The sequence below is a fragment of the Lissotriton vulgaris genome, chromosome 3_1 (genome assembly GCF_964263255.1).
Source record: "Lissotriton vulgaris chromosome 3_1, aLisVul1.2, whole genome shotgun sequence".
Taxonomy (NCBI): domain Eukaryota; kingdom Metazoa; phylum Chordata; class Amphibia; order Caudata; family Salamandridae; genus Lissotriton; species Lissotriton vulgaris.
Window position 1 is genome coordinate 1,798,955,632 of NC_141689.1, and position 22,676 is coordinate 1,798,978,307.

Below are 22,676 nucleotides of genomic sequence, written 5' to 3' on the forward strand. Positions count from 1 at the left end.
TCGGTCTAACAAATCAGACCTTCACAACTGTATCTAAAAGGGAGGTATCTCTGGTGATGCAGCTTATAGTGCACAGAACATATACCACACCATCATGAATAGAAACATGAAAGCACAATGATAATATCACACATTTGCCTAATCACTGAAATTAACATTTCATGTCCTCTTTTTTTATATGAAGGCAAAGCCAGGCTTTTCCAATCCTCAGAGCAATAGAGGGGGAATGTCGCACAAATGTGTGGGTTTTTCAAATGTTTTTATCTCCTTGCTGGTTTTTGTTCGACAAGAATTCTTTGAGCCCAGTAAATTGCCATGGATCTGATAGAAGTGACTGTTCTTTCGGGGGAGCAACGGGCACATTTCCATTAATGAGAATGATTCTACTGCATAAATTTGGAGTTTGTAGGATTGCGTGCATTTATTAACAATGGCAAGTCCGACGACCAACAGTGAAGTTGTTTCATTTAAAAGCACAGTAATTAAAAAACGAATATTTTAGCAACCTCAATCATTGGTTGACTTGATTTGCAATATTATTTTTGAACAACTTTTTCATTGCAATTGTTGTACGCTGATAAGTTGAACTGATGTATGTCAGATATACGTTGTCCTGTGCATCTAATCCTGCCTGATGGACAGAAGTGTATAATCTCTCAGTGGTCACTGATTTATTCAGGAGCAGAGGAGGTGATACAGTGCAGAACAAAATGTTAACTCTAAAGTTTTTCGATTCCTTTTTAGGTTGCGCCTAGTGGCAACGCGCATGTGCTGTTCGCTCTGCGAGACTGCTGTAGTAGAGTATGGGAGAGAAGTCACACCCACTCTCCTCCCATATATTTCATTTGCTTTTGTCATTGTCTTTCGTAAATTCTGCCTTTGGATTCGTTAATACGCTTGTTAGTCCCTCCTTAGTACGGCCTTGTCTTCATTTGTACCCTCCTATGGTGACTGGCCTTTTTACTTCGGTTGTTTCAGAAGACCTGTTATTTAGTCTGTAAGCACTATTTACTTTATTGAGTTTCTCTTACTGCTGACCGGAAAGGTGAAGCTTCAGCTGAAACTGCTTGTGTTTTTTTAAGCAGCACGGCTGCCCCTGTAACACGGGTGCCTGCTTTCAATCACTTTAACCCGGCATTTCCTCGAACCCGGCATTACCTCGTGTCTGTTTAAACCCCCCTGACCCCCAGTAAAATGGATTTAGAAATGATTAGTGAATGAAGTCATGTGAATTCCAGGTAGCACATAATCCAGTGCTAATGGGCTGAAGCTGACAACAGAACATCTGTATTTCATCTGTACTAAAGCCAACTGTCAGGTTGTTTTCGAAAGCCTGTTTTATTAGCAACAACACCGCCACCAATACCACCACCACCACCGTAACACCACCATCAATACCACAACCTCCACCAATACCAACACCACCAATACCATCATTACCACCACCATCAATACCATCACCACTGCCAATACCACCAGCAATACCACCACCACCAATACCACCACCACCACCAATATCACCACCAATAACACAACCAAAAATACCACTAATACCACCACCAATACCACCACCAGAACCACCACCACCAGTTCCAACACCTCCACAAACACCATCACCAATACCACCACCACCCCCATTACCACCACCACCTCCAATACCACTGCCACCATTACCACTACTAATACCACCATTACCAATACCACCAGCACCCCCATTACCACCACCACCTCCAATACCACTGCCACGAATACCACTACCAATACCTCCATAACCACCAGTACCACCAGCAACAATGCCAATAACACTAACACCACCAGTGCCATCATTATTACCACCAGTATCACCACCACAATACCACCACCACTACCAACACCAATTTTAGTACCACCACCACCACCACCAATACCACCACTAATAACACCACCAACCCACCACCAATATCACCACCCCCAATACCACCACCACCAATATCACCACCACCAATACCACCACAACCACCACTTCTACCACCAATACCACCACCACTATTCCCACTGCCAATACCACCACCACCACCAATACCACCACCAATGCCACCATCGCCACCAATACCACCATCACCGCCAATACCACCACTCATACCACCCCCAGCCCCACCACCACCAATATCACTACCATCAATGCCGCCACCACCTATATCACCACCTCCAACACCACCGCAACCACCACTACCACCACCAATACAACCACCCCTAATCCCACTGTTACCGCCAATGCCAATACCACCACCATCAATACCACAACTATCAATACCACCACCACCAATACCACCACCACCAATATGACTACCACCAATACCATCACCACCATCACCACCAATACCACCACTAATACCGCCAATACTGCCACCACCACCAATACTGCCACCACCACCAATACCACCACTATCACCAATATCACCACTACCACCAATACCACCACCAATACCACCACAAATACCACCGCAAATACCACCACTACCACCAACAATACCACCCCCACCACCAATACCAGTACCAATACCACCACTAATAGCAATAACAATACCACCACTAATACCACCAATACCACCACAAATACCATCACCACCACCAATACCACCACCACCAATACCACCGCCACCAATACCACCACCACCAATACCACCACCACTAATACCACCAAAACCAATACCAACAATACCACCACCGCCAATACACCACCACCAATACCCCCACCACTAATACCACCAATACCACCACCAATACCATCACTGATACCACCAATACTGTCACCACCACAAATACCACCACTATCACCAATATCACCACCACCGATACCACCACCACTAATACCACCACCACCAATACCACCGCCACCAATACCACCACCACCAATACCACCACCACTAATACCACCAAAACCAATACCAACAATACCACCACCGCCAATACACCACCACCAATACCACTACCACTAATACCACCAATACCGCCACCAATACCATCACTGATACCACCAATACTGTCACCACCACAAATACCACCACTATCACCAATATCACCACCACCACCAATACCACCAATACCACCACCACTAATACCACCAATACCACCACCAATACCATCACTGATACCACCAATACTGTTACCACCACAAATACCACCAATATCACCACCACCAATACCACCACTACCACTAATTCCACCACCACCAATATCACCACCACCACAACCAATACTACCACCAACAATACCACCAATATCACCACCACCACCACTAATGCCACCAACACCAATACCACCAACAATAGCAACACCGCCAATACCACCACCACCAATATCACCACCAATGCCACCACTAATACCAACTCCAATACCATCGCTAACACCACCAATACTTCCACCACCACCAATACCACCACTATCACCAATATCACCACCACCAATACCACCACCACCAATACCACCAATACCACCACTGCCACCAATACCACCACCACCACTACCACCACCAGTACCAATACCAATACCACCACTAATATCAACACCACCAATATCACCACCACCAATACCACCATCACCACCAATGCCACCACCAATACCACCCCCACAAATACCATCACCATCACCAATACCCTACCACCAATACCTCCACCAGCACCAATACCAGCACCAATTGCAATAACACCACCAATACTAGTATCACCACCACCAATACCACCACTAATACCACCACCACCAATACCGCCACCACTAATACCACCACCACCAATACCAGTGCCACCACTGATACCAGTACCACCACCAATACCACCACTAATACCAATACACCACCACCAATACCAATGCCACCACCACCAATAACACCACCTTTACCAATACCAGCATCACCAATACCACCAATGCCACTACGACCACCAATACCACCACTAATACCAGCACCACCAATACCACTACTACCAATGTCACCACCATCAATACCACCAATACCACCACCAATACCAACAATACCACCAGCACCAATACCACCAGTGCCTCTCACTCACCAATAATAGCAGGGGCACTGTACGAGGCCGGATCGGCAGCCAATACCACCACCACTAATCCCACTGCCAATACCACCACCACCACCAATACCACCACCAATGCCACCATCGCCACCAATACCACCATCACCGCCAATACCACCACTCATACCACCCCCAGCCCCACCACCAATAATATCACTACCACCAATGCCACCACCACTAATATCACCACCTCCAATACCACCACAACCACCACTACCACCACCAATACAACCACCTCTAATCCCACTGCTACCGCCAATGCCAATACCACCACCATCAATACCACCACCATCAATACCACCACTACCAATACCACCACCAATACCACCACCACCAATATCACTACCACCAATACCATGACCACCATCACCACCAATACCACCACTAATACCGCCAATACTGCCACCACCACAAATACTGCCACCACCACCAATACCACCACTATCACCAATATCACCACTACCACCAATACCACCACCAATACCACCACAAATACCACCGCAAATACCACCACTACCACCAACAATACCACCCCCACCACCAATACCAGTACCAATACCACCACTAATAGCAATAGCAATAACAATACCACCACTAATGCCACCACCACCAATACCACCACAAATACCATCACCACCACCAATACCACCACCACCAATACCACCGCCACCAATACCACCACCACCAATACCACCACCACTAATACCACCAAAACCAAAACCAACAATACCACCACCGCCAAAACACCACCACCAATACCACCACCACTAATACCACCAATACCACCACCAATGCCATCACTGATACCACCAATACTGTCACCACCACAAATACCACCACTATCACCAATATCACCACCACCGATACCACCCCCACCAATACCACCACCACCAATACCACCGCCACCAATACCACCACCACCAATACCACCACCACTAATACCACCAAAACCAATACCAACAATACCACCACCGCCAATACACCACCACCAATACCACCACCACTAATACCACCAATACCACCACCAGTACCATCACTGATACCACCAATACTGTCACCACCACAAATACCACCACTATCACCAATATCACGACCACCGATACCACCACCACCAATACCACCACCACTAATACCACCAATACCACCACCAATACCATCAATGATACCACCAATACTGTCACCACCACAAATACCACCACTATCACCAATATCACCACCACCAATACCACCACTACCACTAATTCCTCCACCACCAATATCACCACCACCACAACCAATACTACCACCAACAATACCACCAATATCACCACCACCACCACTAATGCCACCAACACCAATACCACCAACAATAGCACCATCGCCAATACCACCACCACCAATATCACCACCAATGCCACCACTAATACCAACTCCAATACCATCGCTAACACCACCAATACTTCCACCACCACCAATACCACCACTATCACCAATATCACCACCACCAATACCACCACCACCAATACCACCAATGCCACCACTACCACCAATACCACCACCACCGCTACCACCACCAGTACCAATACCAATACCACCACTAATACCAACACCACCAATATCACCACCACCAATACCACCATCACCACCAATGCCACCACCAATACCACCCCCACAAATACCATCACCATCACCAATACCCTACCACCAATACCTCCACCAGCACCAATACCAGCACCAATTGCAATAACACCACCAATACTAGTATCACCACCACCAATACCACCACTAATACCACCACCACCAATACCGCCACCACTAATACCACCACCACCAATACCAGTGCCACCACTGATACCAGTACCACCACCAATACCACCACTAATACCAATACACCACCACCAATACCAATGCCACCACCACCAATAACACCACCTTTACCAATACCAGCATCACCAATACCACCAATGCCACTACGACCACCAATACCACCACTAATACCAGCACCACCAATACCACTACTACCAATGTCACCACCATCAATACCACCAATACCACCACCAATACCAACAATACCACCAGCTCCAATACCACCAGTGCCTCTCACTCACCAATAATAGCAGGGGCACTGTACGAGGCCGGATCGGCAGCCAATACCACCACCACTAATCCCACTGCCAATACCACCACCACCACTAATACCACCACCAATGCCACCATCGCCACCAATACCACCATCACCGCCAATACCACCACTCATACCACCCCCAGCCCCACCACCACTAATATCACTACCACCAATGCCACCACCACTAATATCACCACCTCCAATACCACCACAACCACCACCAATACAACCACCTCTAATCCCACTGCTACCGCCAATGCAAATACCACCACCATCAATACCACCACCATCAATACCACCACTACCAATACCACCACCACCACCACCAATACCACCACCACCAATATCACTACCACCAATACCATGACCACCATCACCACCAATACCACCACTAATACCGCCAATACTGCCACCACCACCAATACTGCCACCACCACCAATACCACCACTATCACCAATATCACCACTACCACCAATACCACCACCAATACCACCACAAATACCACCGCAAATACCACCACTACCACCCACAATACCACCCCCACCACCAATACCAGTACCAATACCACCACTAATAGCAATAGCAATAACAATACCACCACTAATGCCACCACCACCAATACCGCCACAAATACCATCACCACCACCAATACCACCACCACCAATACCACCGCCACCAATACCACCACCACCAATACCACCACCACTAATACCACCAAAACCAAAACCAACAATACCACCACCGCCAAAACACCACCACCAATACCACCACCACTAATACCACCAATACCACCACCAATGCCATCACTGATACCACCAATACTGTCACCACCACAAATACCACCACTATCACCAATATCACCACCACCGATACCACCCCCACCAATACCACCACCACTAATACCACCAATACCACCACCAATACCATCACTGATACCACCAATACTGTCACCACCACAAATACCACCACTATCACCAATATCACCACCACCAATACCACCACTACCACTAATTCCTCCACCACCAATATCACCACCACCACAACCAATACTACCACCAACAATACCACCAATATCACCACCACCACCACTAATGCCACCAACACCAATACCACCAACAATAGCACCATCGCCAATACCACCACCACCAATATCACCACCAATGCCACCACTAATACCAACTCCAATACCATCGCTAACACCACCAATACTTCCACCACCACCAATACCACCACTATCACCAATATCACCACCACCAATACCACCACCACCAATACCACCAATGCCACCACTGCCACCAATACCACCACCACCACTACCACCACCAGTACCAATACCAATACCACCACTAATACCAACACCACCAATATCACCACCACCAATACCACCACCACCACCACCACCAATGCCACCACCAATACCACCCCCACAAATACCATCACCATCACCAATACCCTACCACCAATACCTCCACCAGCACCATTACCAGCACCAATTGCAATAACACCACCAATACTAGTATCACCACCACCAATACCACCACTAATACCACCACCACCAATACCGCCACCACTAATACCACCACCACCAATACCAGTGCCACCACTGATACCAGTACCACCACCAATACCACCACTAATACCAATACACCACCACCAATACCAATGCCACCACCAACAATAACACCACCTTTACCAATACCAGCATCACCAATACCACCAATGCCACTACGACCACCAATACCACCACTAATACCAGCACCACCAATACCACTACTACCAATGTCACCACCATCAATACCACCAATACCACCACCAATACCAACAATACCACCAGCACCAATACCACCAGTGCCTCTCACTCACCAATAATAGCAGGGGCACTGTACGAGGCCGGAGTTGCAGCTGAGACCATCCCTCCCTCCCTCCATGCCTGCCATAAAGCAACAAGACGTGAAGCCAGGGCCCTACTACAGCTGGATTGTTCTTTTTTTAGGCCAAAGATAGCAATGACATTACACAATGCCACACTGCACACTCAAATCACTGAGAGGGCAGGATATAGCCCCCCTCCCAATCTTCCTCCTGAGCCGCAACAGTGTAATCACAGAGCGAAAGGTGTTGGAGGGATTTGTTAATGTTTATAGCTCGGATCATATGTACCTCCAACTATACACTTTTTGTAATTTTCAACACTTACACATCTTCTTCACTGCACTATTTATCACTACTTTGAATACATCGCAGGCCGGTCTCTCTCTGATATTTACAATCTAACAAGTGGTCTAGGAGGCCCTTAATTGCAGTTCAAGAGGTCTCGCATTTGCAAGAGTTTAAGCTATGAGTATTGGAAATGGCAATGCCTTTTATTTATGTTTTAAAACGCAAAACATAAATAAAAGGCATTGTCATTTACAATGTCAATAGCTCAAACTTGCGTGCATGCTAGACCTATTGCATTGACAATACTTGTTTTCTATAACGATTGAACTGAGGAAAGGCAACGTTATCATTGTGCAATAAACCAGAGGCACAAGCAGGAAATGGCAGTGTCATTGTTTGTCCTGTCCAAGATAATCCTCCTCCTAGCTGCACAGGATGAATGTTTTTGATCACAGAAGCTCCACTGACTGACGAGTTTCCCTTCAAATGTCAACTAAAGTGAACGTTTGTACAATCCCTGTCCCTCTGGGGCCATCCTCAAAGGATCTGTATACGTTCAGGGAAAAGGGAAAATATTCCTTTTTTAGAAGTATTTTTATTGGACATTGAGCTCAATTAATTTCGTTTCATCAACAAAATACTCAGAGCATTCTGATGGGCACAGTTGACCTCCATGACACAGTTGACACTACACTGGACAATCACATTTCACTATGGTGCACCCTATACCAGTCTGCAGGCTGGGTGTTCATGTGTCTGAATACACATATCTAGAATCTTAGGTTCAGGGAGTAAGCTTGACCTCCACATTGGAGTAATTTCACAGCTATGACCCTGGGACAGTGTGACGCTTTTAAGTCACTATTGCTGTTATTGTGAAATTGGGAGTAAAAGGAACACAGAAACTACCCACCCAAATCCTCTGTAGTGTGAACTGATTAACATTTACACAGTCAGCAGTGACACATGGCTAAACTTGCATTCTTGGTCACACTGATTTTAGAACCGAGTGCAACTCCCTACAACATCCAAGAGATGTATAACTAAATTATTTGCCAGAAAAACGCAAATACATAAAACATGGGGCTTGGATGCCATTGGCATATAATTTGTTTTAGGAGCTGCATTTTTTTTGTCTGCAGCTGTTGTCGAGACTGAATTAAGAAACGCAGAATTATAAAGCAGAAGTAAAAACAACTTTGCTTGTGTTGGAAGTTAGAGAGTTTGGTAAATGTCGCACCAGTGTTTCAATCCAAGTCAGATATAGCCTTCAGAAAGCCTACAATAAACCAATGGTGAATCAAACACTGTTGTAAGTGTGATGTACTGTGGTGCCTTGTCTTCGGGTTATGTGCCTGGACAGTGAAAAGATCACATATAGGACCTGAAACACTGGACTGTGACAGAAAAGACTAACCAACACATTTTTATTTAACAAGAAGACATTTCACCATTTACTGAAAATAAGCAGAGTGGTTTAACACCAAGTGAAAGTTTAGTCACTCCAGGTCTTTAGGGGAAACAGCTGTCTTCACTTTAACCTTGCTACAGAAACTGTGTCTATGATGCAGTATGTATTTTAGCCCAGAATTGTTAATGTATAACTTCACTTACCGTAGGTTAAAATTCCTTGACTTTCTAATTCCAATGGTGGTATTCTGTGGCATGAAATATGCAATAAGGGACTTCAGCTTGAATAAAATAATCCTCATATCAGTTGATCCAACTATCAATTTCCTTACTCACCCAGCATTGGTGAGGTGTGCACTTCTCACAATTCCTATGGCTGAAACATTTCTGAACCTGAGTGCCACAATGGCATGGAGTAGTTTCAGTGGCTGACACTTATGGTATCAAAAGGAGTGCCACGTTTTGATTTGTGGTATTTGTTGGCCTTCATTAAAACCAGCAGAGCTTTCCACATTGGATAATTCATTCTGCAAGCTGTTGAGATAACTTAGGTGAGGGATAATAAACAAACCCTTTAATGCACTGTGATTTCCAATTGTAGAATTTTTCAATATTGTGATTGTTGAAAATACCCTCTTTCTGCCTCATAACATCTGGTTACTGTAGTTAAGATGCACTTGTCTATTATTCTAGGGGATTGGAGCGAGCGACTGAACCCTCTGATAGTGACACTCAAGGAATGTGTGCAAGAAGTAGTGGGCAGAGCAAAGAAGTCCATGATTTTTGTTGTGCTTCAAGAACTTGCTTGTGGATTGCCGCAGTGTTTGGTGCTTATGCAGAGGAGAGATGCGGTCTTCAGTCAAGCGGTAGGAGGATATTCACATTTATTACCATATAGGAAGAATTATATATATTTGCATTTTATACAATACAGTAAGATTAGTAAGTATTATCCTGCCAATGTTACATTTGTTACAATGCTGTTTGATCGGGGGGACTATATAGCACCGGGTTTCAAGATGGGGGTGAAGTAGACATGTCTATTCATGTTCATCAATAAGTTCTGAATGATATGATGCAGTTCATGAAATAAGTCGGAATATACAACATATTGGCTGAATCAATAAATAGAATATGTCTGAATCATAATAAATGAAGTGGAAGTCTCCATTGACAATTATTTTTGACATTTGTTTTTAGGCATTTAGAGTGTGATTCTAACCTTGCAAAGCTGTAGGAATATAGCTTGTATGACTTATAAGAATACTGATGAAGTGCGTCACGCAGTTCAGTCAACGTAGCATGATGAATCAGAGATTGTTTACCTTGGCAGTTGGGAGACAAAAGGGTGTGAGGGAGCCACACAGACGAGGTCAACACAGATTTCTAAGGTCTTGGAGATGCTGCTCTTACTACAGATGAGTTTTAAAGGGCCCTATTCACAGGACTAACTTAAGACAAGATCCTAAACTTACTACTTTTGGTATTCACAGAAGGCATTTAGTAGTAGTAAAGTTAGGATTTTGTCTTAAGTCTGTCTTAAGTCTGACTTAAGTCTGTCCTAAATTTGTCTTAATTTTGTCTTAAGTTTGTCTTAAGTTTGTCTTAAGCGTGTCTTAGGACTGTCTTAAGTCAACTTAAGTCAAACTTAAGACAAAATCCTAACTCTACTACTACTAAATGCCTTCTGTGAATTCCAAAAGTAGAAGGACAGACTTCAGACAGCCTTAAGACAGACTTAAGACAAACTTAGGACAGACATAAGACAGACTTAAGACAAACTTGAGACAAACTGAACACAAACTGGTTCTAGAGCATCAACAACCTAATTGCTTACAATTCTGGACCCAAAAAAAGCTTCACACCAGTGTATCAATGATAACTGTAATGATGCAAAGAGGAGATCTTTATTATTTTTGATGAAATGGAAAATGTTTCCTCAAAACAAAATCTAAAAAAAAAGTCGGGAGAAAGGTTCTCTGCTGAGCTCAAAAAGGAAAGAAAATTGATAAATACCTAAAATCGATAGCTACATCAGGTAGGCAGTTAAGACAACACCTTTGTCCTATCTCACTAATTATCCTATGTGATGCTAGGAGATCTACAAACATTCACTCAGTTCTAAAAGCCAGTGCATCCATCAAGCCCAACCTGGTAGAATCCTCTGAAATCTTTATTTCGCGTTTAATGTCTAAATATCCAGAAAACTGCCTGAACAAGGGGGCATGCATTGTGCACCAAAAGAATGTCATCATGCCGAGATCTATCTGATCGATCAGAACTAAAATTAGTAGAACTCTCAGGCAAAATCGGTGCTTTCCCGGGATCCAGAACTGTTACTTTTGGTGCGCAGGGACAAAAAAATTCGGAAAAGAGAGGTGATGGCTTTCAAGAGAACGAGACAGGAAAGCTTATGGGCCAAGCTTCTATACACCTCCAAGTAAAAAGAACCTATAAGTTTCTGGAGACTGATCAACAAAATAGACACAGGCACATGGGTAGCAAACAGATTCAACATCAGTGAGGAGCACTGGGTAGGCTACCTGAAGAGGCAATTTGCAGGGAGCTTGTTTGGTCCAGATCCATCCTCGGAGGATTCCCGGGACAAAAGTATCTTTTGTGCTCTACTGCACAACTTGCCCTCAGACAAAACTAAGATTATTGAGAATTCACGATCTGATTGTGCACCCGGACCAAATGGCATCCACCAAGCTCGTTTGCTAGATGAGAAGGACATTCATCCAATCTAGGAGAATCTGCCTCGTTGCCGAACAACTATCGTTAGTTGCACTGCTGGACGTAGATCTCAAATACTTCTCCCCATTACTACTCTAAAACCTGTCAGCATGGGCACTTGAAACATGTAGATTGCCCCTAAACCAGAACGGGTTTTCAAAGAGCTAAGGGACAGTTTTCAAACTTGATGGTGGTAGGCCTCATGATGAGAAGAACAAACGACACCAGCACACCACCGTTTCTGTGTTTTCTTGCTTCTAAATCAGCGTATTATTGTGTCCCATGGAACAAACTGTGGGAAAAGTTTCAGCGCTGGGGGAATCCTGCCCAACCTTTTGAGGGCTATCAGGCTGCTTTATACAAACATGTGGGTCAAGATCAAGGTGGGAAACAGCACCCATCTATTAAAAGAGATGAAGACATCGATTGGCCTTAAACAAGGGTCCGTTCTTGCACCTCTTTCGTTCAATTTTTATATCTCAGACTTGTCTTGTGCCTTGGATGAGCTGTTACCCTCAGCCTTGGCAGCATCCCGCTATGAAATATCCTATAGTCAGATAACCTGTTGGTTTTTAGTAATAACAGAGTAGGATTACAGAAGCTGATAAACTGCTAATCGGTATATGCAGGCGACAATCAGTTAGAAATCAACCTGAAGAAAACCAAGGTTATCTTGCTAAATTGGCACATCTCCAAGAAGGCAGATGGCTCCTTAATGGAACAACAATCGATGAGATATCCAGGTATATATCTTGGGGTTAAGATAGATGCAAGGGCCTGGTTTTCCCACAGAATGAAGACATTAAAGGGAAAGCGCTGGCCTTAAACTTTGCCTTTTCAATCCTATCGAAATCCATCCTGGGCCATAATCTGAAACCCCAGCCAAAATAATCAAGGCAAAATTATTACTAACCCTCTTGTATGGTGGAGAAATGATGCTGGGATTAGACGCCAGCCTGCTGGACAAAATTACAAGGTGGACCTTTAAGCGAGTTTTCCATCTACCAAGATCAGCATTGCCAATGCAAGTCAGGCTTGAGTTTTCTCTGGTAAAGCAAACACTCACCAGGACCTTGGCATCCATAAAATGCAGCCACAAACTGCAGAATGCAGCCTAAGAGTCACCTGCTTATTACATCTGGTGTGAAATCAATCTTCAAAGAGGCAAGGACAACTTTAAAAGATAGCCGGATGAAAGCATTGCGAAACTTGGCCTGGTTGAGCTTTGGCAGTTGGACACTAGCGAACAGAGATTTAAAAGAATAGTAAATAAAACCATTAGACTACAGAGCCGGGAGGAAGATAAAGCAGCAGTAGTCAAATGAGAGCTTGGGTGGCTGGCTCTAAACACATATCACGATCGAAAGGACCTGCCCGTCCTTGAGACCGCCTGCTATCTCAAAATCAAAACGAAGTTACTGTCCATGAGACTCAGTCTACTACCTATCTACTTTAAACCAAAACGGCAAGATGGTGAGCAATGGGGGGATATGTCGTGCCGTTTATGTCACCAGACAAAGGAAACGCTGCTACACTTACTCTGCACCTGACCCTGCTTAGGTCTGCAGCAGAGGGCTCTCCTGCCTAATGAAATCGAGAGCTTAGGAACCATGACTAGCAGATCAGCAGCAATAGATTCACTAAAACCAAGGAACATGATGCTCAATATTCGACTGTTACAGTTTATTGATATATTTGAGACTTTTGTATAATCCAGAAAGCACACTTAGAGTTCAAAGTGCCAGTATGAGTTGATGGGGGGAGGCAAGAGCAAAAGGTTTCATCCCCCATTTCCATTTAGATTAGGGTTTTGGCCACTGCAGGCTCAATAGCACACTCCCCTGTGTAGACGTACTGCATTTCTTGGCCAATGGCGGGTTACTAGTAGTATATCAATCCTTTATCCCGGCTTGCTGAGGTTATGTCTAAAAGTAGGCGTCAAGAGTAAAAAGGTTTTGAATTCCTACCCGGGTTGGAACAAGCTTCGGCCACTGCAGGCTCAAAAGTACACCTTTTAGCGAAACTGTCCTGCACACTTAGGCCTATGGTGGGTTGCTAGGGGCATGTCAATCTCCTATCCCCCTGCATACTAAGGCCTGGGTAGGCTAGTAGGGGCATGTTAATCTCCTATGCTGCTGTTAGAAATGGGGGTCTTTAATTGGCAGAGGTTTGCACCTTTGCCTAGTAGGGACCATGTGGAGTCAGTAACTTCCACGATCCTGAGAGATCGCGTCTCGTTAGGCAGTAGTTCCACAGATGGGATGGATTGCAAATTTATTTTGTGCATTATAGCTTGTTTAGCAAATAAGTTTTCAGATCCCGAATGGATTTTGTTTATAAAAAAGTTTGATGAGATCTGCTTACAGGAATCGTGGGCCATTGAAAGTAGCTTTTTCAAGGGTGCTAAGTCTTTTTTTTGTGCCCGCCATCCCATTGAGGTCAGGAAGACTAAAGGGGGGCTTGGTCATTTATGTTTCTTTAGCAGTACAATGCAGAGCTGTTGTGTTGCTCTTAGCTAACCCTTGCATGCAAGCTCTGTCATTTTCTAGTGGGTCATGTAAATTGGTGCTCTTGAATGTTTTTAATGCTACTTCCTCCCTTCCATGATTTTGCAATATGTGCATGTTGGGCTCCTTTTTCAGAAACTCGACTAGCTTAAATTATAATAACCTAATGATTGCAGGGGATTTTAATATTCATTTGTGTGAGGACCCAAGGGGGATGGGTTTCAGAGATTTGGGTTGCCCATGCTTGACGGGAATTTATTTCGGACACACCAACCAGGGAGACACCCTTAATGTTTTAGGAAATGAGCTTGAGCTAACCTCTGCCATATGCAAATTAGACCTTGGTAGGAAGGTAATCAACCCCTCTTTCTCTAGGAGGGAATGTGACTCATTTATCGATTTTATTCTTGTTTTAACTCCACTTTTTTATCTGATTTCAGATTTTTCTATTGAGGCAAGTATATATATCAACCACAATCTTCTGTGTGCTACAATCTGCAGGCCCCTATTAGCACCCATCATGGGAGTAGGAGGTAGGGGGTTACTGAAAGCTACAGATGGTGCCAGAAGGCTTAAATGGGCACAGATAATCCCAGATTCCTTTATGAGTCTTTATCTTCTAGGTGTCACAAGGAGTTGACAATCTGAATAGCCCCGCAGGCGGAACCCAGTGATATCATAGAGGCCTTCAAGGTCATCTCTAGTACCATAGGAGATTTACTTGAGGCCCGGCCTAGAGATTTTCTGATTTGGCCCCTACATGGTTTGACCCTGCCTGCTCTCGAGCATCCAGGAAATTGACAGATGCACTAGGTAACAGACTGAGGGATTGTCCAGAAATAAGGGACCAGGACCAGACAGAATCCCTCCCGACCTTTATATTTCCAATCTGAATTTGTGAGTACCGGCTCTCACCTCGATCATGGTGATAGCCGGCCTCCCTGGAACCTGGGCTATATCTACCATCATCTCCATTTTTAAAAAGGGAAACAGAGAGAGCACCCACTGTTACAGGCTGATCTCAATGTTGGACTCGGTGGTCAAGGTGGTCGGACGTATACCATTAGACAGGCTTGCCAGCTAGGCAGATGTAAATAAAATTCTAGCAGACACCCAGTATGGTTTTCGTGCAGGACGGTCGACTGTGGACCAATGTTTGAACCTGTTTTTCATTCTTAACAAGTACACAGTTGCCTGCCTTGGTACTATTCAAATGGCCTTTATGGACCTGTCATCTGTGTTTGATTGTGTCAACAGAATTAAGCTCTGGCAAACTATGTTGACTATCGAGGTAGATAGAGAAATTGTTTTCTTCCTGTGGGACCTCCACAGAGATACAAAGGCTGAGGTTTGATACAAACAGGATTTCAAAGTTACCCGCCAGTTTCCAATATAGAGAGGAGTCCGGCAGGGTTGCATTTTGGCCCCTTTTCTGTTTAATTTGTATATAAACAAGCTGTAGAAGATATTAGTGGAGTCCAAGGTGGACTATCTCAATGTGGGTCGACGTGGTCTGCCTGTATTTTTGTATGTAGACAACGTCGTCCTCATGGCTCGAACCGCAAGTAGGCCGCAAACTCTGCTCAACTCCTTTTCTCTATTCATGGAGGAACATGACATGCTGATTAATAACTCAAAACCCTATGTGTTGCAGGTTGGACCCTGTTCGAGAAAGTCTTACTCCTTTCATGTTGGATCAATTCCAATCCCTCGGACTGGTGTTTTTTCCTACCTGGGGGTCCTCTTAGATGATAACATGAATTGAACGCTTATAAAAAGTAGAAAGAAAGGAGACCTTCTAGGGGCCAAATCCACTATTTTTTACTTTGCTTCGAGATTAGGAAAGAGACTGATCGGGCTGTTCTGCAGATATATAGGGCCAAGTGCATTGCTAAAATGTCTTTAGGCAGTAAAATCTGAGGATACATCACTCATGACTAATTGCAAGTAGTTGAAAATAGTTTCTAAAGCCTTTTTATTGACTAGGTTCCGTTTCAATCTTTTTTTATCTTCTTCTTTCCCATCTGCGTGGGTGTATTAGGGGTCAGAGTTTAATGCCCTGTGGCTGCACCAGTAAATCTCCACAGGACATGCTTCATTTTATAATGTTTCATAGATACTACGAGTTACCTAGAAAGACTTACTTCATTCCTATCTTGAAAAAGGCTAAGTTTAGGTAGGTAGGCCCAGCCCTTACCTTTTTACAAATACTTTCAGGTAACATCGTATTTTATGTTCTTAGCTTCTTTAAATCTGCTCTTAGGCTTAGATCCAGCTGTGACTAACAGATGGAGGAGTATTGGGGCCTGTTGTGATGTGAACTTGGTAGCATTGCTATCTTGTTACCAGTCTTATGGACTTATTTTTATCCTTCTTTAAAAAAAACAACAATTTATATACACATTTAATATAACAGTATATATTTTTTTCTTGTAAGTAGTATTTGAGGTGATTTGGCGGATGTCTCATTGATACCATCCTTTGTACATATAATGTTTTACGAATGTTATGTTTTTTTGCAAAAGACGACTAAAGTGATTTGACTGATTGATTGATTGGAGTAGGGACCACTGCTTCTAGTCATGGTAAAGAAGTTACAAACTTCAGATGACCCCTGCTTAGCCTCTTTGTAGCTTGCATTGAGCAGACAGGCTTATCCCAAAGGCAATGTGTAAAGTATTTGTACCCAAACCCACAGTAAGACAGTGAAAACACCACAAATGGATACCACACTAGTTTAGAAAAATAAAGTATCTTTCTTTAAACCAAATAAGATGAAAACGGCAAAAACCCAACATACAGGTATCAAGATATACTTTTAGAACAGGTATTTCAAAGATAGCACATGTAGAAACAAAATAGCTCCACCTGGGGCTAATACAACGTCATGACAGACATGAATCCTAAGTACGGCGCCGACCACGAGGTGCGTGGCGTCGGGCACATAGTCACACGGATCCCCAAACAACAGTACAATCGAAAAAAAGTCTGTGGACGATGCACAGCGTCGTGGAGGTGAGGCGTCAGTGCCAAGGTGAAGCCAGTTCCTTGGTTGCCATGGAGGAGGCGATGGGTCGAGTATGTGAGGAGGTGAGGCATCAAATCCAGGACAGGGGAAGTTAGGAAGTGTCGCCGGTGAGCGTCGGTTCCGGTGAGTTGATGCAACAGCAAAGAGTTTGTTAAGTCACCCTAGTCGGTTATCGCTCCGCAATAATGGGAAGTAGATGCTGGTGGTGATCATGTCGGCACAAGCCCTGTCATCCAGTAGTCCGATAACTGCAAGCGTTGAAGGGCGTTGAAGCTGCAGTGCAGGCGGTGCACCCGGCCTCAGTGCAGGTGTGGTGTCACTGGCAGTGTCGCTGACTGTGCCATTTTTCTTGCTTTGCAATACCAACCACACAACTCTCAGGGCCCAGGAAGTGGAATTATCACAATCTGGATTGCAGGAGTTCACAGAGGAGTCCAGGTGCTGGTCAGTGGATTGCAGGTGAAGTCTTTGTGGCACTGAGACTTTATAACAGGAGGTCAGCACACACAGGCCCTCGGAGATTCTTCTTCAATCAGGTTCACACCAAAGTTCGAGTCTATTTTCTCTCCTTGGCAGAAGCAGCAACTGCAGGCCAACCCAGCAAAACCAACACAGCAAAGAGAAAGTACGCCTCCTACAGCTCTCCGGGTCTTCTCCTTGTATAGGTTCCTCTTGAGTCCAGAAGTGTGGGGTTTAAGGTGTTATACCCCCATTTCTCTTTGTTCTGTTTGTGGCAAGGGTCTCTGAGTCCAGTCCAAACCAGTTCTGTCCTCTCTGGTGCAGCATCACCACAGGAGGTGGAGACAGCATTGTGTAAAGGTTAAATTGCAAGTGAAACTCCTCCCTCCCCTCTAAATGCAGCCAAGTTCTATTCAGCCCAGCTATAAGTCACCCAGGACAGGCAGGACACACCTCAGTCTCCCTTATGGCTGTCTACAATGAATGCACATCCCCAGCTTCTGTCACTCCAAAATCAGACGGTCAATACACAAAACAGCAGAGACACAGAGAATGGTTAAACAAGAAATGTCTACTTTGTAAAAGTGGTATTTTCAAACACACCGTTTAAAAACTATCTCCCTAAAACGATGTGTTATTAAATTTTGGGTTCAGAGAGCCTAAACTCCATTTCTCTATCTTTTCCCAACGGAAAGTTATACTTGTAAGATCTTACAAAGTAACTCCCATGTTAGCCAATGGGACAGATAGCCTTTCAATAGTGAAAAACGAAATTGGCAGTAGTTTACTATCAGGACATGTAAAACACACCAGCATATGCCCCACCTTTCAAATGCACTGCACCCTGCCCATGGGGATACCGTGGGCCCACCTGAGGGGTACCTTACATTTAAGAAAAGGGAAAGTCGGGCCCTGCCAAGTTTGTGCCCTTGCCAGGTCTACATGGTAGTTAAAAACTACGTGTGCAGACACTGCACTGCTAAGGCCAACAAAAACAGGTCAGGAAAAATAAGAGGAAGAAGCAAAAAACTCTTGATAATAACCATTTCCAACACCCACTTTGTTGAGGTTGTTGTACAAATGCACCTGACACTCTATGTGTAGTGGTCACCTGGCTTCAAATAGGCCATTGATGGGCGTTTAAGGTGGGTGTGCCAAGATTGACAATGCCCCACAGCCTGATTTTGATCTTGGGGTTACATTGCCGGAGGACCACGGATAAGTGCCACATACGTTATGGGTATTACCTATGCAAGCTTTCTACAGCCTTCTTTTTTAGGGAGAATATGGTTTTTATCATGAAATGTATAATTGGCTTTTATAACTGGGATATTTTATAACTTGAAATGCAATGTTGTTTTTACATTGCTTTTTTAATCTTGTAAATATGTTAGATGCACACTTTGTACATGTTTATGGTTTTAACTAACTAATAGGCTATATTAACTTCTACACTCACCTAAAGCAATCCTCTTACAACTCCCAAGGGTCTAAAAAAAGCAACCTCTCATCAAGAAAACCGTGATGAAAGAGTGATACCAAGAAAAAAAGAAGGGAAACAGTGATGTATCTCCTCCCTTAAGTCCAAGCATTGTGGTTATATAGGTTAGAGGACTGCTGAGGTAGAATCCTCTCTACAACACGTCCCAAATGAAAACAAACATGTAAAATAAGACAACAAAGAAGAAGGGAAATTGATTAGAAACAGAAACTAAATCATTACAGAGTTAGCCTCAAGGAAATAAACAAACAGGGCTTCTGAGGGAAATATACAATTTTTCTTCCTTATTGCAAAGGGGAGGGTCTAAAATGGTATACGTCCTGTACACTCATCCTTGTACTCAAAGGAATTTAAGGAGGAAGAGGGATTAAGTGCTAATGTAAAGCTAAAGTTCTCACCCTTTCTTCATGTTTTCTCAAAAGTAGGAATTTCAAACTCATGAGAAGTATTGATATTTCAAACAGTAAGTGAAAGAGTCCTAACTCTCTCATGGGCCTGGGGACCTGCAGCACAATGGGTCTGCATGACTGCAGAAATTAATCAAATGTGTACTCTTTTACGTAAAATGATTGTCCCATTGGTAAGTGCTTTATTTATTTACCTGTGTGCAAATTCATGAGTATTTTGTAGATTTTCTGCTCTTGAGTTTAATTTGTAATATCGTTACCAGCGATTTTTGCAGCACGAAATATTCACTGAGTCCTGTGCCTATCTAGACTTTCATCTTTGACTCTGTTTAGAACTATCCATACCCGACACAGTCTAGTGTGCCAGACATCCGAGAAAGTATTATCCTGAGTCTCTAGCAGTTTTAAACTCCTGTGTCTGGATGACAAACAGTCTCGCCTTGGGACCTTATATGTATTTAACTATGCAGCACTTTAGCCTGGGTGCTGAACCATCTACTGTTCTTTAAAATGGAGGGCAAGTATGCACCAAACTGCGAGACACACCATGTATGGGAACACATGGAGAACAGTATTGCCTTTCAGCAGGAAATGGTATAGTCTAAAGCTCTGTTTTTTAAAAGCAGGGCCTTCGGTGGTCATATCACTGAAAATAAAAGATTTGAAAAAAACATTGTCTACGGGTGCTCGTGGAAGACAATTTCTATGGATTGGAAACAAGATAATGCTAAAGTGATTCTGGTATTTTACTGACCTCTGCAGGTCGTTTTCTATCAAGAAGGTTAAATAGAGGCAGTTGAACAGAAAAAAGTCCCTAAGCGGAAGCAGACAAGTCCTAGGGCTGATCTCCAGAGTCCACAAAGTACATACACATATAAGTATATACAAAGTATATACAAGAGGGCTCGAATGCTCAACCTAAAAAGGCTAATTTAGTGGAACCTTTAGCCATTCGCAGAGTTCATGGGTTACAGTAAGTGGAAAACACTGACCTGACGATAATATGCCATAAAGTGAAGTTTCTCACATATTATATTATATGATATTCTGTTAGCGTGGTTTTAACTCTCTGTTATGTGTGTGGTATGTGTGTGGTATAATGAGAATTGTGTGCCTTTCTGGCCATCAGTATACCTTTATTTAATCTTATCGTCAGACCGGAATATTTGTATATATTTTTCCTACACCAACAGCTCCCTGGACTGATTGTTGTTGCACGTGGGCTGCAACGCTTCTTTTGCGGTACCAAAAAATTATCTTGTTTTACAGTGGAAACACATTCAGCTGACCTAGTCTCCTCACTTTTATGGGCACATGGCCCTATTCAAATGAAGCTGCCCTTTGCCGATGCTCATTCTGTATATTGCTGAATGATGCCTACGGACGAAGGCCCTGGTGGCTGTGCTAAATGTGAGCATCTGCACTGGTGCTAAATATATTTGGCATGCGCAATGGCATGCTTATGGCTTGCATGCACAGTACTCACCTGAATGAAGGATGTGCAGGTGCAAACAGATTTCTGGATTCACACGATAATAGGCACCCTCATCTTAGCCATTATTAGCTGCAGCAGCAAACCTTTGATTCCTAGTTTGTCTCATCCTCTCTTGCAATAGACCATGCTATTCATAATCTTTCTATTTTAATGGTCTGTAGTATTTCTGCAATCATAAGTGGAACATGCTGAGGTCCTCTTGAAAGTCAGCGATGGGCACTCTTTATATCTCAGATCTGGAAGATGGCATCACCAGACGTAGGTCTCTAGTGTCCTTTGTCATGTTGGAGGCGTGCAGATTCTGGGAGGGTGTGGGATTGAAGACTGACCTCTTCAAAGAACACAACATCACAATGCATTCACCGCCTGCAAATCAGCTTCCTCTTACTCGTTGACTGTATGCTTGTCTGTAACCATATACACCACTCCACTGCCTTTTTGCTAGATTTGTGCCATAGAAATGCATATGTACAGGCATACAATTGAGCACAAGAGATTTGTTGTACCGTTCTGTAAATAATTTGAGACCTGGCACCAAGTGAAACTGTTTTTCCTTCCTTTTCCTTACTCACAAGGGAGGAGAGAGAGAGTTGCCTGTGATGTCGCACAACTGGGCCCATTTCCTTTGTCTCACTTTATCTCCTTACACTACACCTAAAAGTCATTTACCTATAAACTCGTAATTAGAATCATGTATATAACTCTCAAAACTATGCTTTATAAATACTAGATTATTGCAGCTAGACCAGGTCTCCCGAAAAAATTCAGTTGCACTAGAATCCTACAAATCAATAATTT

The 22,676-nt window shown here is 43.8% G+C and overlaps 1 protein-coding gene across 3 annotated transcripts in view; it reads left to right on the plus strand.

The window, feature by feature from the left end:
• The window catches only part of INPP4B (inositol polyphosphate-4-phosphatase type II B), a 2,612,828-nt gene that overhangs the window by 2,241,185 nt on the left and 348,967 nt on the right, over positions 1 to 22,676 (plus strand). For all 3 annotated transcript variants that reach the window (XM_086962227.1, XM_086962225.1, XM_086962226.1), the window contains one exon: positions 10,439 to 10,611. In XM_086962227.1, coding sequence (XP_086818353.1) covers positions 10,439 to 10,611 — 173 coding nt within the window. The remainder of the gene's footprint in view (positions 1 to 10,438; positions 10,612 to 22,676) is intronic.